The 27,802-nt window shown below is 43.6% G+C and overlaps 1 protein-coding gene across 1 annotated transcript; it reads left to right on the top strand.

Moving 5' to 3' along the window:
• PAFAH1B1 (platelet activating factor acetylhydrolase 1b regulatory subunit 1) lies at positions 1 to 26,289 on the top strand. The gene is made up of 11 exons (XM_005525648.3): positions 1 to 138; positions 14,216 to 14,424; positions 14,835 to 14,919; positions 16,401 to 16,475; positions 17,328 to 17,534; positions 17,853 to 18,021; positions 18,871 to 18,973; positions 19,683 to 19,911; positions 21,304 to 21,405; positions 22,031 to 22,187; positions 22,747 to 26,289. The coding sequence occupies exons 2-11, from the start codon at positions 14,393 to 14,395 to the stop codon at positions 22,818 to 22,820; spliced, it is 1,233 nt and encodes a 410-aa protein (XP_005525705.1). The 5' UTR covers positions 1 to 138; positions 14,216 to 14,392; the 3' UTR covers positions 22,821 to 26,289.
• Positions 26,290 to 27,802: the final 1,513 nt, after the last annotated feature.

Below are 27,802 nucleotides of genomic sequence, written 5' to 3'. Positions count from 1 at the left end.
CCTCCCGGCGGCCGCGGCGCCTCTGACAGCGCGGAGCGAGCGGAGCGTCCTCGAGCGCCGGGACCGCGTACCGGGTCCCCCACACCGGGACCGCGACCCCGCACCGGGACCCTGACCCCGCACCGGGACGCCGCGCCGGTGAGTGGGACAGGCGGGTGGCGCCGGCCTCGCGCAGCACAGCGAAGCGGCGGCGCTGGCGGGGCTCGGTAAGGCCGGGGCCCGCCGCGTCCCCGGCCCGTGGGTTGTCCCGGTCCAGGGCCCGAGCCGCTTTCCTCTCTGCTCTCCCCCTCCTCTCCCGCTCCCCGCCCTCGCCCCGCTCCCCCCCTTCTCTCCTCGCTCTCAAAATGGCGGCCGCGCCCGTTGGTGAGGAGGGACCGGGCGGGGCGGGGGGCGGCGGGGGGGCCGGGCCGGTGTCCTCCCCCCCGGCTCTGTGTGTGGGGGCTCTGGTGGCCGGGGCGCGGCTCCCGCGCTCCCCGCGGCCCCCGGCCCTGCTCCCGCGGTGACTCTGCAGGAAAACAGGGCCCGGCGGGAGCGGCGGGGCGGGCGCGGAGCCGCCGCCGGGCCCGTGTCCCCCCCCGCGGGCCTCGCCGCTCTGTCCGTGACTTAGCAAATACCGGGAGGAGGCGATGGACCAGGGTAATTAGCGATAAAATAGCATTCAGGATCGACGGGCCCGGTGTGTGCTCAGAGCATCCCTCCCCGGTTCCTGCCGGGGCTTTCCCCTGTCACCCTCTCCCCGGCCAGGGCCGGGCGTAGGGCGATGGCCCAAATCGCCAGCGCGGCCGAGGCACCGAAAACAAGACGAGAATTAATAATCCACGGAAAGGAGTAGGTGTTGTTTCAGAATTTGTTTCGCATCCCCAGTTTTCCTGCAGTGCTCAGCAGGGCAGCAACGATAGGAGGTGGCTCAGACCTTCAGAACCAGCTGCAGTAAAACGGGGGAGGGAGGTCTGATCTCTCCTTCTGGGGGTCATATCACTGCCTGGATGGCTGCAGGTGCACAGGATTCTCGTGAAAACCTTATAATATTGCTAAAATTCTGTATTAATTGGTACTCCCGAGGTTTTGTTTCGGCAGGAGGTTATATGCAGGCAGGGCTTTTGATAGAAGCTGGGGGGGTAGGAGTGGTGCCTCCCTTGAAAAGTTTGGGGTTTGTTCAGTTCTGTGGGCGTGAGATTTTTTTTTTTTTGCTGTTGTTGTTTTTGGTTTTTTTCTTTAAGGTGGATGCAATGAAACTTGACCTTTAATACCAATAATAATGTGACACCTTCCCTTTCTTTGCCATGGTATCACTCGAACCATTTCCTCGCCGATAGTGCTGCAGCAGTGGGCTTGGTTGGTGCAGGTCAAGTCCTTTCATAATGAATTGCCTACTAAGGATGGGGGAAGGTTAATCTAAGCTATATTAAAAATCTCTAATAAACACCGTTTTTATATAATTAATGTTTGGGCATATTGACCTGGCTAAATGATGTATTTTTGTGGTGATTCTTTTAAGTGTATGTTCCTATGACAGTATTGTTCATGGCATTAGGAGGTGATGGTTAAAGAACCTCCGTTCAGTGATGATCATTTTGTAAATGATTGTGCAGCATTTGGCTGCTTTTCGGGAGAGGGAGGGTCTGCTGTCAGAATGTTATTTGCCCTTAGAGTAATTTTGTTGAATAGGAAAATTATATTGGGGAACTAAACAAAGAAAATATTTTTAAACTGTAAGATGCGTTGCAAATATCCGGCTTGTTCTCAGGCATCTCGTTTTTGTGTGTTTCTGTTGCTGTTCCCATGTTTGTGGATGCTGTGAGCAGCCATTGAGCAGGGAAGAGACTGGGTGGAGTAAGGAGGCAAAGCTGCGAAATGGCTCGATTACCCTTTCAGAGCTTTTTTTCCTCCCTTTGCCGGGGTGGAGGAATACTAATTGCCGTAACAATGAAGTCTCTTCTTTAGGAAAGAATCTAATGGTGCAGGAAGCTTCGGAAATGAAACAAATCTCACATTCTGTTCTGAGGCTGATTTTTCTGCAGGGTGGATTTTGATTTGTCTGGCAGTGAGAAGTGACCAGTCGCTGTTGCAAAGCCGGATTTTTTTTGTCTGATAACCGCTTCAATTTATCCACTTAGATATGCACTTGTTGAATTGATTTTATTTACACTTTAGATAAGAATTACAATTTTTGTGCGGGTGTTTTACACACAGGATTCTCTGGAATCTAGAGAAGCCTCTGTATTGTGGCTTCGTGCTGTTATTTGTTCATGGAACTTCTTGGTTAGAGCGGATTATGGGTGGGCACACAGAAAAAGACAATCCCTGGTTTCTCTGGTGACCACAGTGGAGTGGCTGCTGTCAGTGTACAGACTGGATTGCATTGCCCTTCGTCATGTGCCAAGTCTGTGTAAAATGACATCTCAGGATTTTGGAAGCCCCTCTGAGCACTGTAGCTCTCTAAGAGCATTGCTGTCCCCCTTGGGTACTTACTACTGCTTAAAGTTGTGTAGGAAAAGCATTTGAACAAAGGATTTGGGGAATACAATAGGGATTGGAGGAAGCATCTAGGAAGGACTGCCTGCGGAATTGCTCTCCTGTTCCACATGTGCCTCATGGCATTCCCGTCTGATTTCAGTGCTGATTGGAGCAAGTACAGCATTGAACATGGATGGTTCTGAAGCAGGCTGAGGTTTTGCTTTTTCATGGGGAGCTCAGTTCTGGAGTGTAGTTGGTGATAAGAGATGGGTACACAAGAAAGAGACTGTTTCTCTTAGTATGTCCAAAATTAAAATAAGGGACAGTGGTTTCTACATTATTTCTAGTTCATTCACTTGGAGTAGATGTTCCAGGATTCAGTGGCTGCATGAGCTAAATACCTGAGTCTAATGCACATCCAGGCTAAGGCCAATGAAGAACCCAGTAAAACGCTCACCATCTTAACAGCTTTTGTTGATTTTTGCCCTTGAAATGATGGCAGTCAGTTTTTCTACAAGGATTAATTGTTCATTTAGGTTCTACAGAAGCAAAAGGCATCGGCAGTTCCTTTCTGGCTGCTCACGGGCTCTGTCTTGCCTGTCCTGCTGACTCCTGTGCCCTGTCCTAGCTCCCGCACACCTCCCAGCCTGGGAGCTCCGGTTGTGTCTTTGCTCTCAACTTGCTGTCTATCCAACTTGCTGTGGATGGGACAGCTCCAAAATCAACGTCTGCTGACTGCCTTGTCCAGCACTCCAACTTTGTCTTCCATGAAAAACTCAGTAGCCAGTGTCCATCATTAATTACAATGTATTTATACTTCTTGTGGAGTATTCTGGGAAAACAGTAGGACCCCTCTGCTTCAGGGTAGCTCAGGTATAGACTGCATATGTTTGTAAGTTTTTTTTACAACCCTCTGTAGCTGCCCTGTATTCCTGAACTAGAGGGGTTGGAATTGCCATAGTAGGAAGGAGAGTGACATTGGAATAGTTTGGTTTAGATCAACCTCTCTTCTACTTTGGTGAACTTCAGGCCCATTTTCTAAACTAGAGGCAAAGACTGGCAGAGCAGCTGAAATGTCCATGAAGTGGGCACTGAAATACTTTTCAGACTGAAAATAAGAACTGTGTAGGCCTAAATTCAGGAAATCAAGAGGACAATATAAATCTGTAATGATTATTAATAGATAATAATTTCAGATTTCCTATAGGGTGTGGAGGAGGTTCCAGCCTCTAACATGTAATTTGTGATGGCAACTGAAGATCTTTCCCAAGGGTCAGAGCCATGTGTCTTGATAGAATGGTGCTGGGATTCTCCTGTGAGGTTTGTTGCAGAAAAGTCGTTAAATTATGCACTGTCCATACTTTCATATCTGTCAGTGATGTTACAACTGGCTCCTCTTTATCCCTTTTATAAAAGAGCTTGAGTATCATTGGCAGGACAACCTGACTACTAAAAATGTATTGCACTGGTGAAGGCTTGCCTGGGTTCAGGGGCTTTCTCAGGAGCTGCTTTATTACCTAACACAAGGGAAATGGGGCTCCTAATGTGGCTTTTGAGGGTTTTATTCACGGGTGATGTTACTTGATCTTTTGATCTGCCTGACAGAGTAGGCTGCATTTCAAGTTTTTAAAAGTAGACATTCACACTAAGATACAATCCCGACCTGTTTAAAATCAATTTTCAAGTACATAAAGCTGTTTCCTCAGAATTCTTGCTCTGAATGCTGTCCCTGCTAGGGGGGTATGAATGGCTGTGCTCTGTGGGCAATACTGTGCCACCACTGAGGTGCAGAGGTGTGGTGTGAGCTGTAGCTCTGTCAGCTCAGCTTAATGGTGGGGTCCTTAACCTAGGTCAGGTTAAATGTCTGGTTTTCATGTATTACAGTTATTTTAAAACAAAACTTTTCTTCATTCCTGCCATGTTCTAAGACCTGCTGATGAACAGTACATATTAAAAGCATTGGTGAGAACCAGGATTTTGTCTGATGAAGAACAGAATTCCAGTTTTACCCTGGAGATGCCAGCTGCTGCTGGCATTAGCCCAACAGATGTGTATTGCTAACCTGTATCTTATCTCAGTTGTTTAAAGAAGGGCCTTTTCCTCTCAGAAGATGCAGGACCTGGATGAGGCAATGTTTGTCTCATTCATAATGTTTAAAAGCTTATTCTGTTTGCTTTTTTATTGAGCTCCTGCTCTGTCCTTAAGGGATTAGATAGGTGTGATTTAGACTCTCTCGCTTTTAGTTCACTGTCTTGGAAGCCACCTATCATTTCACTTCCTACTGGCATCTACTGTCAGGAAATTTAAAAGAAAAATACTACTTAGGGAGTAAGTGTATGCTGAACTCCATTTCCTTGAGACTTTAAACATACAGTACTTTCAGAACTAATGCTGTGCACAGCATTGTCACACTGGCCAGTACCAAGAGCACTGATGCATGTATAACTATGTAAAAAAATAAACATTAATTCAAAGTACCTGCTAGTTAATACATTTGGAATTTATTTTCGCCATTTCCTTCTTAAAGGTATTGCTTCTGAGTGAGCTCTGCAGCTTGGCTTGGCTGCTTGTGGACTTTGGATAAGGATTTTGATTAAATGAATGTAATAAATACACCTTTGTGGTTGTGATTCTGTTGGTTCTGGAAGACTTACCTGATAATTTTTACTAGTAACCACTTGCTGCCTTGAGAAGGTGTTTCCAGAGATGGGACCATCCGTGGTTGAGGTTTGTACGTGGTGCAGCAGTGTCTGTCCTGTAATTTCCTTGGATCCGTTGTTAAGTAGGTCCCTGCTGAGGGAGCTGGTTGAAGGCTGTTCAGAAGCACCTCTTGTTCTGGGGCTGGTTGGTGACTCAGCTGTCACACCTCTTGTGAGGTAGGTGACAGGCTCTGTGGGGTGGTGCTGTACTGGTTTGCATCTGGGCTAGCGCAGGAGCATTCATGACTGAGATTATTTATACTTTGCCTCTTGTATCTGTGTTAATTGTTCCTGTTGTGCTCAACAAACCCTAAGTTCTTCTGGTTTAATTAGACAGACAAGTGTTCCCTCCCCACCTCCCCCTGAGATTGCCTCTGTCTTGTTTTTCTGCTTAATACTAAAGCAAAGGTGTTAAGTTTATCCTTCTTTAAGACTAGGGGAAAATCAGCTGAAAGCATCTAGGCTGTTTGATGCAGATAAATGGCTGTTTCTTCCATAAAGAAACAACATTGGCAGTTTGTCTTGTGCTGGATTCACATGCTTTTTGGGATGAAGAAAGAAATTGGATAAGCAATTTGGTTTGTTTAAATGCTCATATCTTTGCAATCTATTAAGAGGATGATGTCATTAATGAGTGTTTGTATGTATTTTAAACAGATGGTGTCTGTTAAATCTGTAATGGTAGAAGTTTCTGGTTCTCTCACCTTCAGCTCTGTTTTAGAGGCAAGAGTGTAGTAGGTGAAGGTTGGTGATAGGAAAAACAAGATACCTTCTACCAGAACCCTGATTTCATTATTTTTGGTACTAACTTCATGAAAGGTTGAACACTGTTCCCTGCAATAGAATAAGATGTTATAGATGATAATTACGATGAACTTTTTGGTTTTGGGTCCGTTCCATTTCCCCCCCCCTCCCCCACCCCTGAGCAAGTGAAGCCAATTTTGGTTAACAAGCTTTGAAAATGGCTAAAGGACCAACAGTGTTGTCATGATTGAATAGTGGAAGTTCTGTCTAAGTTCTTGTTTGGATTTCTTTGTGGTTTACACCTATCCCTGTTTCTAAAGTTTTAACATAAGCATTCCTTTAAGTTCCCTTCTGGATATTTTTCTGTATAAATTTAGTCAATTTGAAGTTGTTTTTGTTAATACCACATTTTCAGTATAACATGCAGTTTAATGATTGAATGATTTAAATTTGGATATTGTCCTGTGACCTCCTTTACAGTTACAAATCTGCTACTTAATTTTTCAAGCCAGAGAATTATGGGAGGAAGAACTGAGAAGAACAAAGTTCGAGTCCAGTGCATGCCTGCTGACAGACATATCTAGGTGCAGCACTCTTCTCCTGGTAGTCTAGAATTGCTATCCCAAAATGTGTATATGTTATTTGGCCTAGCAGTAATGATACTGAAAAATACCCTGCTGGAGTCATCCAGCTGACCCTGATGTGTTTTGCTCTGAGCAAGTGTTGAGTAGCAGCGTGTAATATCGAGCCCCGTAACACTGGCCCTGCTTGCTGTCCTACCGCTGTCACAACACCCGAGTAGCAGTGTGCAGAGTGCCATGTCAAAAACCTCTTCACACATGTTAAAAGCTTTTATTTTCTTCCTGTTGTTGGTAGATAAATTTACCTGCATTTTCACACAGAGTTGGACAGGGAGGTTAGAGGAAGGATGTTTTCCTTTGTTTTCCACAAAAGCCTACACACGGACTTCAGGCTGGAGCTCTGACCTGGAGGAAGCTCAAAGGCTCTAAAATGAGATGATGTGACAGTGCTCAAGATGTTTCTTCTGAGAATTTCTTGTATCATGCTTCTATCAGAATTGCAAAACTGAAGTGATACATGGAGAAAAAATGTCAAGAGTGAATTAATTTAAAGTCTTCTTGGAAAAAAAATAATATATTTTCAAAGCAAATTTGGTCCAGATTCCTCAAAGTCACTTAGTGTTGATGCCTGGGAAGGTAACAAGGCCAGAAATGTTTTTCGTTGTTTTGCAGTCCTAAAGGTGGGTAGTGACTACCAGTGATGTGCTAAAAACTTAGCTTGAAATAATATGGGAAAGCAGATGGCCATAGGAGTTGATTTCAAAATGCACAGGCCTTTCTTCAGGCAGCATGCTGCATGGAGCAGCCAACCTGCTCCTGGTTTATAGCATCTTGATGACATTCCTTAGCTTTATTTTTCAGCTGTAATTGCAACCTGCATTCCATGTCTTTGGAACATAGGCACTATATCTGATCTGCTACAGATTGCTTTCTAGTTCCCCATGGATTTGGTGTTGAATTATTTTCAGAACTAAACTACTGTATCAGGTTTTTAGCAAAAGCTGTAGAAGTAAGTGAAATGGAGAAGAAAACAGGCATAAAAAATTTTCACTTTTTTCATATTAAAAATATATTTCCTTTGATAAGTCTGTAACTGAACTGAAACAGAAAATGTTTTTTGTGAATTATTACGAACACTGCACAGAATGCTCTACTCTGTGGATACTACTACATTGATGTATCAAGCAAAGTGTTGACCTACAGGCATTCTGAGACTTCCCTTAATTGCAGAATAACAGGCTTACTAAACATATGAATTAAAAATAAGGCTTAGAGTTGTAATTCAGATCAGATTTGCTTCTTGTTTTGTTTTTCCCAAATCAGATAGCTGTTGGAGCTCACTTTGTCATAATCCCTCAGCCAGCTTTACTGATGTAGGCTGAAAAGTGGAAAAAAGATTAACCCAGCTCATAAATGAGTAGCTTTCTCATATTCTCCGACTCATCCCTGCCGGCTTAGCAGGTGATGGATTCCAGCGTTTTCAAGGATAAGGTCTGCTTGCTGCTCTGAGAGCAGCTGCGTGGCTGTGCCTGGGTGATTCTACTGTGGATGAGCTTTCCTGCAGTAACGGGGGGTAAGATGGAGGAGGGAGAGGAACTGGATTATTTAACTTGTTACTGTTTTTCTTCCCTGTCAACAGATAGAGATGTATCTAGGAACCCTTTTCAGGTCCTAATAGTTATGCCCAGGTACCATGGATATTACTTCACTTCTGTGGAATCTGGTTCTGAGTACATTTGTGGAAAGAGTCGTCCTATTCTGTGGCTTGAACTTGATAAAACAGCTGTTTGCTTATGGGCTTTAAAACAGAATCAGACCCATTAAAAATTAATTTAAGGGAAGTTTTCTTATATACTTGGTAGAATTTAGCAACATAATCCAGAGATGTAAGAGAACAATTCATGTGGTATAGTTCTTCCATAAGGGCTGAAGCTCTAATTGCCTGGGAATACTCCCAAATAATCACTTTCAGTTCTCTTGTTAATGTTATGAAACAGGATACACTGTCAGAAAACCTTGCAAGGAACTCCTGTGCCAGCCATGTAGCAAGAGACAATGCAACAAGAGTTTCTCCTTTATTAATGCACAAATGGATCCTTTCAGCTTTAAAGAATTGTGGAATTTAATTCTGATTGTATCAATTCAGTTACTCTTTTTGGTGGCCTTTGGTTTTCATAAGTGACTGGCCATTCAAGAGGATTGTAAAATTAGCTGAAGAGAGGGAGCTAACTGAAATAGGATTTTGGGTATATTAACAAGTCAGAAGTAAACTCCAAGAGTTTTCTTTGAGGTAGAAAAACCTTTTAAGAATGACAGAATGTGTTAGAGAAACCACTTGAAAGTTGGTAGCATGTAGCTGGACGCTCCGAAATGTTTTAAGTTTTATACAGGTTATTGACATTTTAAATGATAAATTAAGATTTAAATTTGAACCTAAATGTGAGTAATGGAAAACTCTTAATTGATTTCACAGTGTGAACCCAGTTTTGTGTTCTTGTTGCTGGTGATAGCTCATGTGCCTTTTCAACACCCAAATGCTTTGTATTTAGGTGTGCCTGAGCTGGCAATCTGGGAATGGGAAAGTGAGGTCTGATTTTGTTTCCTTCAATAAAAGTTCTTGTAGAATATCATTAAAAAATGTCATAATAATATGGAAAAAATGGTCTTGTAGCTGAATTAACTAAACTATTAGAATTCTGAAAAAAAAAGGGCAAAAATGTAGAATTCCTGAAGCACAGCAGTGCTGAGGTAAAGCTTTGTTGAGCTTTCAGAGCTGCACTATGCTAGTCTGTTCTGTATCTGCTGATGCTTTAGCTCTGTAATTGTTGCCATGTATCTCTTCTAATTTTTAATATAATGAGCTACAGTTACATGCTTAGTTTACCAAGCTTGTGTTTTTGTGGAGAAGACTGTTTATGGAGCCTAAGCAATGGTCCTAGAAACTGCAGAAATTGAATTAATTTACTGATAAGTTCCTGGAGGAGCCATGGACATATATTTGGGATATGCACTACCAGATGAGGTTGCTGGACAGCAGCAGCAGCAGCAGAGTGAACCTGGGGTGGTCGTGCTGGTGTGTGGAACAGTTCACTGCTGCTGCCAGTGTCGTGAACCAAGCAATGAAGTTGAAGCTGATTTTTTGGTCTTCTTACACCTCACTGTGGTAGCAGAGCACTGCCAGTGACAGAGGCGCTGGCACAGCGGGGTTTGCTGTGCCTCACTCCTGGGAGAGGGGAGCTCACTGCTGGTGAGAGGGACCACAGCTCAATTGGGAATGACTTCTGCTGTGACTTTCTGAACAGCAGAAATGGGCACTGTTAGTTAGTTGAGCCATTTTAGGGGTTTGTTTATGGTTTTGGTCCTTAAAAGTGTTTATGACACACTTAATAGGAGCAAACAAAGGCAGTGGAGAACCTTGAACCAAGCTTACTGACAGAATCCTGTGGAACACGCTGAGGTTTGTTGTGATGGTGGAGTTTGGTACCTCAGGATACACTTCTGAAAATGTGGATTTGGAAGGGCTTAGGTATATAACCCAGATTTTAGTACTGTTTAACGTCCAGTATACTCTGCTAAACAAAATCATAATGAACTCTGAAGAAATTTACAGACTAGATGTGATTTATTTTTTTGTATGTACAGAATGGGCACTAGAAATTTTAATTCCAGTAATTTTGCTCTTGCTTGATGCTTCTTCTGGTAAATGAACACATATTTTTGTCAGGGTGAGACTAAAATGCTGATGAATCAATTTGATTTCATAGTCTGTTTCTCAGTTTTATTTGGAGAATACTTATAGAAAATATTTAAGTGTCTCCTGAAGGAAATATGAACACAGTCATAGAAATACGTACAAGCCAAGGTGTATCATTTATTGGCATGACATACCATGAGCTGAGGGGAATCTCTTGCCTAAGAGTGATTATTTTTTCCCTATCTCATTGCTTTGACTGAGTGTGTAGCTACTTGGATACCTCCTGTAGAGCTGTGTCAGCTAACAAATGGAGCTGAACTTGTTTCATTTTGCTGTTGGTGCATTTATGAATCATTTGCAGGTCTCAAATTAAGTTATTGTGAAATTCTCCAGTAATCTAGGAAGCACTTGAAGCACAGATACCCATCAGTGGAAGAATGCAGTGTTTGAAGGCAGGAAGCAGCAGGGTGTATTGAATCCTCAGTCACCCCAGGGAAGAGCGTGTTCCTGTCGGTGCCAGGCCAGTGGTGCCTGCTGCCAGCGTGGTGTGGGGCTGGCAGGGTGCCCTGCTCGTGGCCAGCTGCCCAAGGGGTGTGTGCTGCCCAGGTGGCACTGGCTCTGCAACTGAGCATGTCTTCAGTGTGGTGAAGCTCAGGAATCTCTGAGGAGTGATGGTCAGACATGAAGAAACAGGGGGTCCCATTTATTTTATTTTATTTTTTCAAATGAGAAGGTGAGATGAATCTGAACTGTACTGTTTTCACCTTCCCTTACAGGAGAGGGTTCTTCTGCTTTTCAGGTATTTCTGCTCAGTTTGTTGCTCTTCATCAATAATTCTCTGCACTTTAGAAGCTTGTGCAGGGAAAAATTCTGGCCTGTGATGATTCTTGGCTGTCTCTTTTTAGATTAATTTTTTTTTAACGATTATGCTTTAGCATTCCACTCTCTAGTCCTGCAGCACCGAAGGATTGAAGTAGGTCTGCTCTCCTTACTGCTCTGACGTTTCTACCAGTCCTCAATATAAAAGCTGGTCCGTAGCTGGGTAGAAAGGTGGGCAGCTGGGATGAGGTGCAGCTGCCTGCTAAGGATCTGCTGCTGTTAGTGGAGCTGAGCAGTACGTTTTGTAAGGAAGGGTTTGTGTTGTGTTGAAAACCGTGCAGGATTTGTGTTGCTAGGAGGAGTGAGAGGTGCCCATTGCATGTGTTGTACCTGTGCCAGTGACAGGCGTTCTGCCAGCTCCCAGTTTCAAAAGGCTTACAAAGACACCTGATCTTACACCTGTAGCCCTCTGTTACTGTCCTTATGCAGAGGTTTGCCACTTGGTGCTTTTGTATATGCAGACTATTGATAGGGAACCGGATAGGTTTTAAGTTAGAAACTACGACTTGGAGGAGTGTAAGTAGGTATTAATAAAAGGCACATGCTTGTTCACACTTAATTAGTAGCTGTTACTCCATGGGTGGCTAAGTTCAGTGTGCTTCTTCCTGTATTTAATAGGGGACAAAGTAAAATTCTTGTGCAGACACCTTTTTCTTCAAAAGATCTAACTCTTGTCATGACACTACCTTAAGATGCTGATACAAGGTGGCCAGTGTCTGTTGCTTTTGTTCCCCAGGGTTTCCCCAGGGTTCCCCCAGAGCCCCAGCTGCCTCTCTTGGCTGAGCTGTTTGGGAGTAACACGGTGGTGGCTGATAGGTGATGGAGGAGGACTGGTTAGTCTTGCTTCACTGAAGCCTCTATGTCAAAAAGTCTGCTCCAGCTGAAAGAAAGGTAGTGCACATAGTGGCACAGGTGTGAAATTAATGGTGGTCCTTTTGGGCTTTTTGGGTTTGAACACTTGTTTGAGTGGGTTTGTGTGGGGGGTTTTTTGTTTGTTTTGGTTTTTGTTTGCAGTGGGCTTTGTTTGTTTTTGTTCTGTTCTGTTTTCCTCTATGAAGGAGGCAGTCCTAAAAATACTTTGCCTTCTCTTCAGGTGGCTTTGTAGTTAAAAGTCAAGAATGCTGAGCAGGGTGCTTGGAACAGACCCTTTCTGGAGAAGCGAGATGCTGTAGATCAGTTGGTTGGTGCCTTTGGCTTGGCTGTTACTTTCTAATAGCAGGAGTAGCTGTTTTGCCCTGTAGCTGTTGGAATTTATCTAGTTCTAGGATCTGTTTCTCACTAACAATTCAGAGTTAGATTGTGGAGCAGCCCAGGTGTTGGGAAGTGGATATAGGATATGGAGAAGCTTGGGGTTACTTTACATTTGACAGGGAAAAGGCATTTCTAAATAGGTGACATGTGAAGGATGGCCTTACAAACACAATTGCTGTTATTTTTAGACATGTGCTGTAGTTGCTTCTCCTGGATGCCACAACAAAATTGATGAGATATTGGGATTTTTAGTGGAGTCAGTACACTGGCACTGGATTTGCTAGGCATTCACTGCCTAGTGGGGGTTCATAATACAAACCCCACGTTCAGGTTTTCCCCTGGCAGCCCTGGAGGCAGGTTTTGGACGTTTTGCGTGCGTTGTGCTGCCGTGTGTTCGGCAGTGCCGTGCCCGAGCCCGGCTCAGCAGCGGCTGTCCCGCGGCGCGCCCTCTGCAGGGCGCCTCTCAGCACTGCAGCACCTTACTGATAACTGAATTTCCCTTAATTTGCATGTGGTACTCTGCTTTGCACTGAGCACCGGACATCTCTTGACACACAGCTGTCTCTTTACCTGGCATGAATTAGGTATAGGACAAGAGGAAGTGAAATGCTTGCTTCTGTTCTCTGAAAGGGTGCAGCCTGTGCTGTTAGTTTTCAGCTGTATTGTTTCTGAAATAGCTGTTAGGGAAGTGGTTAGACTGATTAAATGAGGCATTGCCTGTTCAGAGTGTTCCTATCCTAACTGGCTTGCAGGGCAGTATTATGGTGTGCAGCATTTAACGTGGAAGATCCACCCGCAGGGTGGAAACAAGCAACTTGCAGCTTAAGCGCATTTTGAAGCAGACGGCAGGGCCTACACAGGTTTAGAAAGAAACCTCTGATCCCCTGTGATGAATAAGTAGCCATTAATGATACCAGCTTAGTATTTTCCTTACTTTTTTCATAGCAGGCTATTGTTTAAAGGAGGCTCCTTACTGAAATTTTTATTGAGCTGTGATACTGAAGTCAGTGTACCTGTGTGTCTAGGGAGTGGCAGAGGTGAGGCAGCAGGAGCATGCAGTCCTCAAGCAGTTGGTCAGAAGTTTACAAACCCACCTGCTGTCTCTGAGCCTGTGTGTGTTGCCTCAGTTTATCTCAGTGCTGAAGGCAGGTTGGTCAGTCAGACTTGCTGAGCAGCCTGAATGAATGACGAGTTCTGTACAGAACCTGCCAGGTGTGCAAGAAGTGCCATTTCAGCACTTCCCATGGTTGTGGTGCTCACAAGGTCCCTGCAGTGCAGAAGGCAAAGGCAGTGCTGACAACGTGGGTTTGGTGATGTCACTGTGCCAGAGGTTGACGCTGCCCAGTTGAAGAAGGTTGTGCACTGGGAATGCTGCAGTTCATATTTCTGAATCAAAGGATACTAAGGAGCTGTGTTTTGGAAAAGCACAACTCTACTGACTTGAACTATCTCGAGCATGTTGGATTTCAGCCATATCCTGAATTGGCTGGCACTGCCAGAGGTGTTGTGATCTCCACTCCACTGCCTGAGCCCATCTGCAGTAATGGGCCCATGGCAGCTCTTCCCATGTTAATGGTGCCACTCAGATAAGATTGGAGGACTGTTCAAAAATTTGCTGTGCCCTAAACGTGGGCAACAGGAAGTATTAACTCTAGGTAAACTACATTAACGTGTGACTGAAAAGAAAACAAGTGTTGTCTTTTACTCAAAGGCTCTTTGGACCTTCCTCAGGTGGTGGTACTGGGGTGGGAAAAGTCATTTGTTTGCTACAGTTGTGTAGCACTGAAGCTGCAAGGCCCCCATGCTGGGGTAGAGCCAGAGTGTTTAAAGAAGCTGTTTGGATAAATCTTAAGGAAGCTGCCTGAGGAATGCTTGTTTCAAGGAAACAAATGATCTCTCTTTCCTTGTAGATGGATTGAATCTTCTGTGTTGAATGCCTCTGGATTTCCTATTGGATTTCACATTTGGAGAAATACTTGTGATTTAAGCCACTGTGGCAGACTGAATTGTGGATCCTGGGTTCCCAAGACTTTAGCTCTTGAGGAGAAGCCACTGCTTGATCACGTTAACCTGACATCTCAGCCACGATGGTGCTGTCACAAAGGCAACGAGATGAACTGTAAGGGATTATTATTTTTAAGTTTGCATTGCATTTTCATTAAACTTCAATTATTAGCATTTGTTTCCAAATAGATCTTAGAGTGTCTCTGTTCACATGCCCTTTAAGTACTGTGTATTGTGGTTTGGATCTCTCTATTTAGTTTTGATAGAACTGCTGGTATTTGAAACTAGAATTGGAAAATGATGAAAATATAATTTCAAAGATGGTTAGAAAATGGATTCTTCAATTTGCAGTAAGCCCATTGCAATATAAGCTGCAATTTGTGAATTCTACATTTATCTTGAGTAAATTCTGGAAATTTTTTGCTATTTTGCTTTGGAATATAGACAAGGATCTGATCAGAATGTGCTATGTTGTGATGACAATCTTTCTCTGACTCCTTAAATTGTATTTAAAATGTTTTGTAGAAATCGAGCGATAGCAGATTACCTCCGTTCCAATGGCTACGAGGAGGCATATTCGGTTTTTAAAAAGGAAGCTGAATTAGATGTGGTGAGTTCAAACAAGATTTTTATCTATATTTTAATTTAGAAGTCTGTCAGTTTTATGGCATCTGCATCTGTTCTGAACCTGTGCGTCTGTTACCTACGTGATAGCTCAGACAGTTTCAGAACTGGAGGTGATGAGCTCACACAGCTTATTGCCTTGCTAGAAAAGGGAAGAATATCATTGGGTGAGTTGACCATTTCTAAGCAAATTTATGACCAGATTTGTGCAACTTTGGAGGCTGACTTCACTGGGAATCTTTGAGAAACAAGAAGACAAAACCAAATTATTTTTGTCCTCTGCTTTATCATACAAGAGCCAATGTTGGAAGATTCTTTTCAGATTTGAGTTGGGTCAGGAGTTAAGTCGTTGCCTGAGTCTGTTGCACACCTCTTGGGTAACCATGTAGTAGGGAGGGCAGGCTGAAACAGTTGGTAGAAGTTCATCATCCAGTAAGGCCAGATTGGACAGACTTGGAGCAGCCTGGTCTAGTGGAAGGTGTTCCCCTCTGGCACAGGGGTGGAACAAAATGAGATTCAAGGTCACTTCCAGCCCAAACCAGTCTGTGATTCTATGACAGTGTGACCAGCTTTGGTAAGCAGCTCTGTTTGCTTAGACTGTACAGGTGCCAATGACTCGGACCAGTCATTTCTTGCAACTGCATTCTGTTGATTTGCCTTTGTCACAGATGATTTGGTATAATTTCTAACTTTGCCACTTATTAACATAGGAAGTGTGCATTTCATATGGCTACAGCTGGATTGAGTAGTAAACTTCTGTGTGCTGGATAAATCCTTGCCTTTTTATTACATATCTTGCATTGTTCTTTTTCCAAAATGCTTGAAGTTTGACTTAATTTCTCCAATTTGCTACTAGTGTTGCATAAATAAGTAGAAATGACAAATTGAAATACCATACTTATAATTGAAAATTCTAATATTATTCCCCTATCTGCCTTATCTATCAACCTAATTTAGTCTCCTCTTCCCAAAGCTTAGGAAAGCAATCTAAATAGGTTAGATGGTCCTGAGGGAAAGAGAAAATGCAGTTGCTAAAAGTTTCACGACTTTTATGCAAGAAAATCTGAATTAGAGTGGGCTATACTAAAATGGAAAAAAAAAGGTAAAGGCTGAAATTATTTGAGTAAATTGGAAGGATTGATGTGTAGCTCTACAAAGAGAGATTTAATTTTTGTATGGATTATTCATGCAGATAACTCCAGCTTTTACCATTGCCCCCCTATAGTAGTAGATTAATTTCTGTCTCGGACCAAAGTAGCCAGTCCTCAGAGCTTTTATCTTCCATGGAGTAAGCTTTGGCATGGTTATTTTCTGATGTTTGTTATCTTCATCTCATTTAGGATTATTGTAGCATGAGACTGTAATTTTGTCATGGAAAGAAAATGCAGCATTTAGTTACTTCTGCGTCTCTGATATTTGTTTTTCTGTGTTGCTTTTCTTCCTCTTTCTTTAAATGCTTCTTCTCAGAATGAAGAGTTAGATAAGAAGTATGCTGGACTTCTGGAAAAAAAATGGACATCTGTTATAAGATTACAAAAGAAGGTAAGTAGGTATCAGCTGGATGTACATGTATAAAAAGTTAGCACAGAAAGCATTCAGCACTGAACAGGCGTGCACAGTCCTGAAGCTGGAGAGGCAAGAGGTGCCTTGAGGCAGTTGGTGAGTAGGGAGGTGGAATCACTGTGTGCAGAGGGTCAGGCTGGACTAGAACAGAGGAAAAATCAATGCTGTTGTCTTTGGCCATAGCCCTAGAGGGAAGGAGCCATTAGCTCCAGTGCATTCCAGTGGGGAATTGTGCTGCAAGTGGAGAGTACAAAACTCTTTTTAGTCATGCTTCAGTGGCTCAAGAGTGTATTAAAAGCAAAAATCCCCTAAAATCAGTGTGTTAACAATGAAGTCCTATCCCTTGTGCAGGTTAATATAGCGGGGGTTTATTAGCCCTCCAGTGTTTCTGTTGTTCGTTAATATGTGTGCTATCTCCAACAGGACACAGAATTCCTGCCACAGTAGCATTCCTTTGTGTTAGCACAACCTTCTTTGGTAGTTTGGCACGATGGTAATTCAGATGTATTTGTACAGTGTGTGAGTAAAGGGGTTTTTGTAGAACTTTTTTTTTCCTGTGAAAATACTTGGGAATTTGAAAATACTAAATTATTAATGATTAAATTATTAAGAATTAACTATAAATTATTAAAGAATAAACGATAAATGATTAATTCAGGTTTGATTTTTAAAACCAGTGCTACTGAGTGTTGGTAATCAGTTTTGGTCCATGCAGTCTGCTTTACTCTGAGTTTTGGAGTCAGTTGTTATTTGGATTACTAATGCAGGAAGGTGAATTAGATCTTGTATAAAACTGGAAATGAAAAGTCTCTTTAAAATTCATACATTTAGGTAATGGAATTAGAATCGAAGCTGAATGAAGCAAAAGAAGAATTTACATCAGGTGGACCTCTTGGTCAGAAACGAGACCCTAAGGAGTGGATTCCTCGTCCTCCAGAGAAGTATGCATTGAGTGGGCACAGGAGTCCTGTCACTCGAGTCATTTTCCATCCAGTTTTCAGTGTTATGGTCTCTGCTTCAGAGGATGCCACAATAAAGGTATGTGTGTGCTCCAGACACTGGCTGTGGAATAGGTGACATCAATACAGTGAAACTTGTTCTTCTGCTGGGTTTATAATGCTTAAAGTTAGCTGAAAAGCAGTTTTCAATATGCATTAATTCAGTTAATTTGTAAGTAACAAAATCACATAGCAGTAGAGAAAAATAAATGTCTCTTTAAGCTTTTTAGGGCTGTCTGTCTCTTGCTTGATTAATTATTGAACAAGATGTCAGACTGGCCTGCAGAGTGCAAATATGGGGCTGGAGAATACAAAGAGTAATGGGCTGCTGCTAACAGGTTGTTTGTTCCCTTGTCAGGTGTGGGATTATGAGACAGGAGACTTTGAGCGCACCCTGAAGGGTCACACAGACTCTGTGCAAGATATTTCCTTTGACCACACTGGCAAACTCTTGGCCTCCTGTTCTGCTGATATGACCATTAAGCTATGGGATTTCCAGGGCTTTGAGTGCATCAGAACTATGCATGGTAAGGTATAAAGGGATTGATTTAGCAGCCTGTGAAGAGTTGGTTTTGTTTTGTTTTTTTTAAATCCAGGAAAACTGCTGATGTGGAAAGGGGTCATAGACCAGAGTATTTTCCAAAAGAAAAAGGGGGGATATAGTTTGATGCTTTGAGTGCTCTGTAAATAGGTGATACAAGCAGTGTTTATGGAATGAAATAGCATCTTAAATCTACTGTGCATGATGGTGTGGGAAGCATCCCACATAGTGGTGCTGAGGGATTTAGAGGGATTTTATCTTTAAATATTAAATGCTTGCTAGACTGCCTTCAAATCAGTGAAAGATTCCTTCCTTCAGCCCTCTGTGTTCCAGATGCAGGGCTACTGGAAGGGAGAAATCAGTGCCAGAGGAGTTGTTGCTGCTCCATGCAGGGTCTGGCTGCGTATGTTTGATCACATGGGAATGCTGCCTTTGCACTGGGTTTGAAAAGCCATAGGAAAAATGAGAAAGTACAACAACAACAGCTATAAGATTCTAATATTGACAGCAAATGTTTTTTATAGTCTTATGTAAGAGCTTTTTTCTTGCTTTTAGGATCATCTTTTAGAAGTGGTATGTAGAAATAGACACCGACCCATAGATACACACAAGTAAACAGAAAGCACCTTTAAGGATGCTCAGTGTCTGGGTTGTGTGGGTTCTAAAAATGTGGATGATTATTTCATAAAACCTCAAGTTTACATGTAAAGATTAATCCATAAAACACACACTGCTGCTGTAGCTACTTGACCAAGATAAAAAAAAATGGCAAGTCCTGCGTGCTCTGTGAAAACCCTGCCAGTGCCACTTAAGAAAGGTTTTATTTTGTTTTTAGGTCATGATCATAATGTTTCTTCAGTAGCCATCATGCCCAATGGAGATCATATAGTTTCTGCCTCAAGGGATAAAACTATCAAAATGTGGGAAGTCCAGACAGGGTAAGTGCACTTGTGAGCAAACAGCACCAGAACAAAAGCGAGGAGAAGCCACTGTGTGTAGAAATGGGACACAGGAATCTGAGTGTCAGCAGGCACTATTTAAATTGAGAAATTATGCGCCGTTTAGAGTACTTCACTGAAGGATTCTGCCACAATCATTAGGCAGAGGAGTTTAGATGTTAATACTGACCAATTAAAGCTAACTGGTTTTGTCTTTCTGGAAGCTATGAGGGTAGATCTCTAGCTCATGACCAATTGGGAAATAAATTCACTGGTTAACTGTGAGTTTAAAGAATGTATCTGTTACTTTTCTGGACACAGATCAAGGTGTGTCCTGATTTTTTTTTTTTTTTGTCTTCTTGCTTGTTCCATTTATCAGTTGTTTCTCTAATACCTAAATGACCTGTAAATCTCTACCTGTTCTTGAAATACCTGTTTAATGCAACTAGTAATGTCAGCCTCATTTTCCCCTAAGTTTCCTGCTTTTTACCTTAACAAGTTTTGGTAGCTCTTAGCTGTCACTGCTTTCTCATGTCAGCGTCCATTCCACAAACCGTTTATGGCGTGCTCCATCATCTGCCAGGATAAACATGTCTGTGCTAAAATATTTTATCTTGACCACTGAGATGTTAAGTGTCCTCAGATTTCCAAGGCATGTGCAGTGGGTTGTTGCATCGGTGTTTGAGTGATGCTGTGGTTTTTTGCACAGTTACTGCGTGAAGACTTTCACGGGGCACAGAGAATGGGTGCGCATGGTGCGGCCCAACCAGGATGGCACCTTGATTGCCAGCTGCTCCAATGACCAGACGGTGCGTGTGTGGGTGGTAGCGACAAAGGAGTGCAAAGCTGAGCTCCGAGAGCACGAGCATGTGGTAGAGTGCATTTCCTGGGCTCCCGAGAGCTCCTACTCCACCATATCAGAAGCTACAGGATCAGAGGTAACATTCGCGGGCTGTTACACAAGCACGCACTGGGAGAACTTTGTCCATGCTCTGTGTAGCACTATAGCCACTGAGCTTTGGGCTCAGAGGGCCTGGCAGCTACAGCAGGTGTATGAGTACTTTTGTCCAAGTATCTTGGTGTGCAGCTGAGCCCTGTCTTGGCTTCCCAGCATCCAGCTTTTGTGTTTAGGACCTATCTTTGCAGTAGTGAAAGTGAACTTTGGGGAGATGCTCTGTTCAAGGAGGGGTGAGAGTGGGACCCCCTGTCTTGTATTGCAACAAAGAAATGTGTTAAGCAGCTTCTCTGGCAGAATGTGAAGATTGTATAGATGCTTAGCAATTGGAAGGTAGAGGGGGGAAGGAGCCAGTCAAGAATGCAGAATGAAGCTGCCTTGGGTGCAGTGTGCACCAAGAAATCAAACACCAGCTGCTGTGTTTTACTGTACAGCTACTGTGAGAAAGCGTTCCTTAACTAATATGAATCCTAGTTTGTGTGATCACAGATACCTCTTCTAGTGAGCCTCAAGAAAGGCTTGCTAAAGGCCAGAAGAAATTTCATTCTAAGGATGTTAAATTGTAGAAGAAGGAACTAGAAATTAACCCCAGTTTCTAGTCAAATCCCCCACCCGGCATTGCTGTTTTGCTCTCCACTTCCAAAGGCTGATAGACAGACACCCCAGGGGAAAAGTAGCCACAATGAACACGGGGACTTGCCTAGTGATGGTTTTTACAGGTTATTTCAGTCAAATTTTACTTGAATCTATAAAGGATCCTTACAATCTTTTAATTATCAGTAATTAAAACGGAAGTCCATGTGTCCCTTCCTGCGGCCGTACAGGCTCTGCAGTGGTGCCTCCCCTGCCCCCTGCTGGTGAGATCGGGCACAGCCCGCAGGGGAGCACTGTCCCTGCACGCCTGGGGCCGGCGAGAGCTTGGCTGGTGGTCACACCGTGCACGGACACACACACAAATCACTTCAGAGTAGGAGGTTTTCAGAAATTCATAACCCTGCTTCACTGCATTTTATGAAGAATGTGAACACAAAGGTGTGTGTGAGCTGTATCCTCGTTTGTCCTGACATGTGGCACTTGAGCTGCGTCTGCTGTTAACAGAGGATGTCTTCCAGTAGGCACGTGTGTATTCAAAGTGTTGCTTGGCTTGTACAATCAGCAGGACAAACAACCATTTCTTTTAAAAAATTGTGTAATTCTCCTAAGCATTAGTACCAGTGCCTGTGACCCAGCTTTGTCAGTGTGGGTTTACTCGCTGTAAGCTGTTGTATGATGTGATTTTGGTACTAAGCAATATCACTGGGAAGGGATCTGCTTCATTCCTCCTCTTCTCACTTCCATTCTATGTATACCATAACTTAACCATAATTTTCTGTAGACTAAGAAGAGTGGCAAGCCTGGGCCTTTTCTGCTGTCTGGATCCAGAGACAAGACCATTAAGATGTGGGATATTAGCACTGGCATGTGCCTTATGACACTTGTAAGTCCATTGGTGTTTTTCCTGGCAGTCATAGCTGCATATGAATAACTAGTTTTAATGAAATGTATTATCTTGCTTGTCATGTTTTCAAGAGAAGCCAGAGTTATAATAATGCAAATGCTGGAAATACAGTTTTAATGGCTTCTGTGGTTTAGATCTTGTTGTTGTTAAGAAATGCTGACTATCTCCAAAACCATAGTGTGAATGCAGTACTGTGATGAGTAGCTTGGTTTGTTTTCAGAAATGCTGGTAATGATCTGAATTTTGTCTTTTGTGAAGTATCATGTTGTTGCCACATGCGGGACTTCCTGCAGGCCATAGCCTGCTGTTCCCAGCTCAGATTCTGGCTGGACTGGGTGGTGGTGCTGGGGGTGGAGAGCAGAATTGGTGCAGATCACATGAGGACTGCTGTTTGTTTGTCTTCAAGTACAGGAACTTGCATTGTCGGGAGAATGGATGGGGGTGTAATAATAGAAACTGGAGATAAGCTGTGAGATCTGAGAGGTTTCAGGAGTTCAGTGGTATCCTTGTGGGGCCAGGCAAGCGTCCCTCAGTGTGCCATAGTGTGAGGTGTGGGCTGCTCAGCTCTCAGCCTGCTGACTGATCTCTCCTTGTGCCCATCAAGGTGGGCCATGATAACTGGGTACGTGGAGTCCTGTTCCATTCTGGGGGAAAGTTTATTTTGAGCTGTGCTGATGACAAGACTCTCCGTGTCTGGGACTTCAAGAACAAGCGATGCATGAAAACCCTCAACGCGCACGAACACTTTGTTACCTCGTTGGGTACGTATTGCTCCCCATGCCAGAGCTGCTGCTTCCCCACTGGCTGCAGCTGAGCACTAGGCTGGCTTTCACCTTGGGGCTCTAGTGGTGCCTTGTGCTCTCTGTGTAGAAGAAATGGACTAGAAATTAACTCCCAAGTTCTAGTCAAACCCCCTACCCATGTGAGTTGTAGGGTTGGAGTGTGGTGGATTTTTCCACTTCTGCTGCCAGTGTTGCACATGGATAAGGATGTTAACTGACAGGGAGTTACGGAACCTGTCACTAGAGCCTGCCAGCACCTGGGGAGGGCTCTAGGGTCAGTGCTTGCCCAGCAAAAGGAAAAGAAAGGTGTGCACAGCAGTCAGAAAAGAGTTACTTTGCATTCCTGGACATTCCTGGTTGGTGTTACCAGATCTTGGTAACAGCTTGATACAAGTTTGCTACAAAAGTACAGCCAGAAGCTTTGAAATTTAGCCTTTGAGCTGGTAGAATTGTTTTGAAAAAGCAGTGGCATTCAGTGAGAGTAGGAAATGCTGAAGTTCTGGGTTCATTGGTAATGCGAGCTTTTGTCTCCTGGCAGATTTCCACAAGACAGCCCCGTACGTGGTGACTGGGAGTGTAGATCAAACAGTAAAAGTGTGGGAGTGCCGCTGATGGAGTTCACAGTGACCCCTTTTCCTCTGGATGCACTCAGATACCATGGTTACCCATTGAGCTCTGTTTAAATAAATATTGTCCTTTCATGTAAATTATTCTGGATGTAGATTGAGCTTATTAAATGTTACACACAAAGTATTCATGCATGGTGAATCCAAATTGTATACTGTAAATTTACATACGTTGTCTAGAAGTACCATAGGTTTAAGAACATGGGCTTGCATTGGTCACATCAGACCTGAGAAGGCAGAAGTGGGATGATTGGAATAGGGCACTTAACTGAATAGTTGACAGTGTCGTTATGTCGGATAATTATACCTGTTTTTCTTTCTGCTGTCTGTTGGTGCCTGAGTTGGTGACCTCATTTGGGAAAAGTTTTGTAGGGCTCTTTCAGAAATGTGTATCTATGTAACATCACTTAAGTGTGCTTAATAAATCTTCTCTAAGAATACTAGATAATAAGGCTGCATTCAGAATCTTCTGAACCTTATATGTAATTAATGGAAATTAATTAAACTCTGGAATATTTGTCATGAAACATTTGCCAAATCAACAGAAAACACTTGTTTTGGCCTCCTATCGCGCAAGGGTTGGTATATTTATAGAACTGACTGTAAACCTGAAATAAGACAACAAATCTTAGTCGCAGCTGATGTGATAAATGTATTTATTTTTTATTTGGTCATTCAATGGTTAAGCTGTGCTGTTAAACTAAGTTTAAATGGTTTTTTGGTTGGTTTTTTTATTATGCTAGACGAACTTCCAGGAGGAGTTGTCCATCCCACTAGAGTTTAGTGATCCAGTTTCCAGTAGAGCTTCCTCTCCCAAATGACTGCCATGGTCCAACTTGCTGTTTGCTTTCCATGTTTGTTAGAGATGTGCAATTCCTATTACACAGCAGGATCAAAGGACACTTCCCTCATTCACTGGCAGGAAATTGGGGGTATACAAAAGTTTCTTGGTTTCCTTAGTGCCTCCTTGGACAATGAGGTGGTCCTCACCTTGGCAATGTGGCTCCAGTAAAAACGTCCTGGGGTTTGCAGGTGGAGAAAAACCTTGGGCTGCAGCACTGAAATGCTTTAAAGGAAGCACTAAGTATCTTGAGAATCAGCTGACAATGGCAGGTCAGATCCATGCAGGCTTCTAAAAGAAAGATGCCCAAAGATGAACAAAGAAAGATGAACAAAGCCCACACCGATCTGTGGGAATTAATGCTAAACATTAAAACCAAACCCAAATCCTATCAGCAAAACCAGCCCAGCTCACTTATTAGTATTTATGTTGTTTGGTGTACACAATTTTTAATTTGCATATCCCTAAAGTTACATATTTTGATCTGAAATGAGTGAAAATATTATAAATTATTATTTTAATCAGCATTTTTGTGACAGATTCCATTGTGGATAACCAAGAATTATAATACTTATCAAACTAACCAGGTCTTTTTAAAAATCAACTTTAAAATTGACAATACAATGAAGTACAAGACTGATGTTTTAACAGATTAATTTGTGCTTTATTTTATTTCTTTGGTTTAATCCATGGCTTTTAAAATGTCCCTTTTAAAGCTGAGAGTCTCTGACCAGCATAGGGTGGGTTGGAGGGCAAACACACTGCACTGGTGAGGGGGAAACTCCCAGTCAGCCCAGAAGGACCCGTTGTTCTGTGGGCAGAGCTGGATTGGGGTGTGGGATCCTCTGGGAAGCGGTGGAGAAAGTGGAGTTCTGATGTGGGGGTTTTCAGAGCCAGTTTAAGATCCAGGCTAATCTCTTAAATCCAGTGATTTCTGTCATTTTCAGTGTGTGTTGCTACATAAGCATGCACTAATAAAGTCTGTTTTGTTTGTTAGCTGCTTGGACTGGAAAAATTTGCTGCTTTTTGTCCTATTGGAGAATTCCAGATACAGAAGTAGTGCATCTTAAATCCCTCCATGCATCTGCAACTGGAAAGTAATAACATCTGTTTAATTCCTGGTAGGACCTAGAAACTTTATTTAAGTCTAAAGTAAACCACCCTCATGTACATAATTCAAACCTGAATGAGAAATTAAAGGTACCTGTGATGTGGAAGTTGTCTACTGCATTTTTTCCCTGTAGCAAAGAAGCATTTACCAGGACACCCAGGCCCAGTGCTGGCAGCAACGTCACTGCTGTGTGAGGCTCAACACTGCTGCTGTGCAGAGTGAGCCTTCTGGGGCAGCAGGGAATGATCTCAGGGATGGTCCCGACTGGACCAAAGCTGAAGCCCTGGTTGGAGGGGAGCCACACCACAGGCATGGGAGTGAGTGGGACACTGTGGGACGTGCTGTGGAACTGGCCCCACTGTTACTGTCAGCTTTTGCTGTGCCTTTGCTGTGATCAGAACTGCAACAGTGAGGTTACTGTGTTGATAATGGACTAAATGCTTCTGAGGGGGCGAGAGGTTCACTGGTGCTTTGGCACTTGCTGACTAAAGCTGGCAGCATGTGTCAGGACCCAGCTCTGGCCTGTTACCAGAGCCACTGCAGATCCCTGACTTAGCCTAGCCTGGGCCATGCCACACAGGCCAGAAAGTGCAACACTTTTGTGGTTTAGGTAGAAGCTAGAAGTTGATGTTTTGTACCATCTTGCACTTTAGAAGGTGAAACAAACCCATCCTGCTTTTGTGTGTGGTGTGACCAATGTGTGCCCAGGGCACTGAGGAAAGGAAAACAACCCTTGGTTGTGGTAGTGAGTGGGGACTGTGGGCATGGGGTCCCTGCCTCTCCTCTGCCTCTTCCTGTCCATGTGAACTGCCTGAGAAATCACTCTTAGACAGCTCGTGACTCCCCTGAGAGCTGTTTAAAGGGAAAAATATTTTGTTTTCGTAGACAGTGGTGGCTTGGTAATCCTTTAATGATTTGAATATTGCAAATGCTGAGTTGAGTGAAGGAAAAGCGCCCTTGGAGTGAGCTGTTGTGTCCAGCTGTATATAACGTCCGTGTATTAAATCAATACCGAGAGTCCTGTAGCAAGAGCACGTGCATAGAGGGGTGGGATGGACGGGGGGGAGTGGGGGGGGGTCGCATTGGATTTGCAAGTCACAACTGGCATTAACTGGCCTTTTTATCTTTCCACTGTGTCATATAAGTAGCTGCTTTCCTGTCCTGCCTGTCCCTCAGGCTTCCCCGAGTTCATTCTGAAGAGAAGTTAGCAAAATCCTCACGCTATAGAGTCGATCCCGACATCGACGTGAAGGCAAATGTCAGATGTTTGTTCGAGTGCTGTTAGAGGTTGCAATTGGAGAGAACAGTTCCCAGGCTGTAGGAGTTAATTGAAGCTATTGACACAAAACAAAATCGGTAAAGGAATGTATATAATACTGCTCTGTGTTTTACAGTAAGATTTGTTGCTCTCAGACTGTGTAAAACAAAATTTATTCATGTTTTCTGCATATTAAAAAAATCTTATTGTACCAATTGGTAAACTATTAAATGCATATAAAACTAGATGTGGTTTTGTTTCCTTGGATGCAAGAATTAAAACTATTTTGCAAAAAGCTATTGGTGTTTCACCCTCAGATTTTGCTCCCACCTGCTTTGCCCTTGCTCTGATTTTAATTTAACTTGTGCTCACCTGAGGCTACAGGAAGTGGTTTTTTGAGCTGGATCATAGCAGCTGGAGTAGTGAGAGGTTTTGTTGGTTGCTCTGGTGCAATGAAGTGCTGCAGGAAATGCTCTGGTGGGCTAAGCTGGTCTCACAGGTGGGCAGGAGAACCTTGTGCCTGCACCTGGCACAGGCCAGCCCTTGGTGGGTGTGGTTTGGTTGGATTTTCCCCTTATCTTGACCCTCTGTCTGTACAGGAGCTGCCTTTCACTGCTCCTTGCTCAGTGCTGGAGCTGTTGAGGGCGGTGGCCAAGCGTGCTTGTGGATCCTCGGAGTAACCGCTCTCAGCTTTGAGGCAGCACGGGGGAGCTGGGTACCTGGAAAGCTGAAGGCACTGGGTGGTTCTGGCAACATCTGTTCTGCTAATAGGGTCTTCTGCCTGTCTGTGCTTTGGTTTAATTTCTTCCTGTGATTTGGCCCTAATTGTCTCTGGTACTGTTTAGAGATGGGTCAGTGGCCAGAACTGGAATGGGCACATCTTCATAATGGAAGAGCACAGATGTGCTCAGATGTACTCATGAGCTTGATGTGGGGAAAGAACGAAAGGGCACTCCCACCAGCTGAGGTCTAGTGGGAGCAGCTGGTAGGGTGGTATGTTGCAGTGGGGAAAGACATGGGATGGACATTTGGAGGAGATCCACTTGCATTTAGGAAAAAAACCTGAATCTGAACTCTGCCAAAGCCCATGTGTGCATGGGCTATCCCATACCGGGTGACAGGGTGGCACAGAGGTGGATTTTGGGGTGGGGGTTGAAAGGAAAGCCTTGTATGTCCACAAGCAGTGAGTTTGTCACAGGGAGCGAAAGGCAGGTTCAGGTGTGAGTTGCCAAGAACAGTTAAATTTAATCTCCCTCCTTAGCTCAGTAAGCTGTTGCTTGTGCAGCAAGTGCTGCACTGGCAGCAGCTCTGTAGGTGTGAAATTGGTTTGGATCAGCTCTCTCCAATCCCAGTACAGCACTGCTGGGCACTGAAACATTTTTCAGTGGATGGGCCCATTTGAATCAGTTTTTATACTTTTGTTTAAGAACTTGTGAACAGAGTAATGAGAACCCCCAGAACCTGAAAGAGATAGTGAGGTTCAGACAGATGTTGGTAAATGCAGTTATTTACCAGCCTGCATTGCCCTTGGAGCTGCTTAGCTGTGGAGCCTCAGTAGCCGGGACCTGTGTCCTTCAGCTTCATTTCACATGGGTACAGCATCCCCAAGGCTGTATCCCTGCTCCCACACCTCCCCTGGGATAAGAGGGCAAAGTGACTCCTGTCCCTGAGCACAAATGGATTCTGACAGCAGAAGTTGTGGGTCCTGCCCCCTCTGGGCTAGAGTTGTGACTCTGGTACTGATTTACAGGTTTCAAA

This window comes from Pseudopodoces humilis, chromosome 23, assembly GCF_049639895.1.
Source record: "Pseudopodoces humilis isolate 2021_Gansu_Grassland_sample_001 chromosome 23, ASM4963989v1, whole genome shotgun sequence".
Classification (NCBI taxonomy): domain Eukaryota; kingdom Metazoa; phylum Chordata; class Aves; order Passeriformes; family Paridae; genus Pseudopodoces; species Pseudopodoces humilis.
This window is presented reverse-complemented; position numbering and strand designations above follow the sequence as displayed.

What these genes read in the sequence shown, in the direction of transcription:
- PAFAH1B1 (XM_005525648.3), top strand. Translation starts at nt 14,393, where the DNA reads ATGGTGCTGTCACAAAGGCAACGAGATGAACT. An exon ending in CAGAGGATGCCACAATAAAG is followed by an intron (nt 17,535 to 17,852) that starts GTATGTGTGTGC and finishes TTCCCTTGTCAG; the next exon opens with GTGTGGGATTATGAGACAGG. An exon ending in ACACTTTGTTACCTCGTTGG is followed by an intron (nt 22,188 to 22,746) that starts GTACGTATTGCT and finishes GTCTCCTGGCAG; the next exon opens with ATTTCCACAAGACAGCCCCG.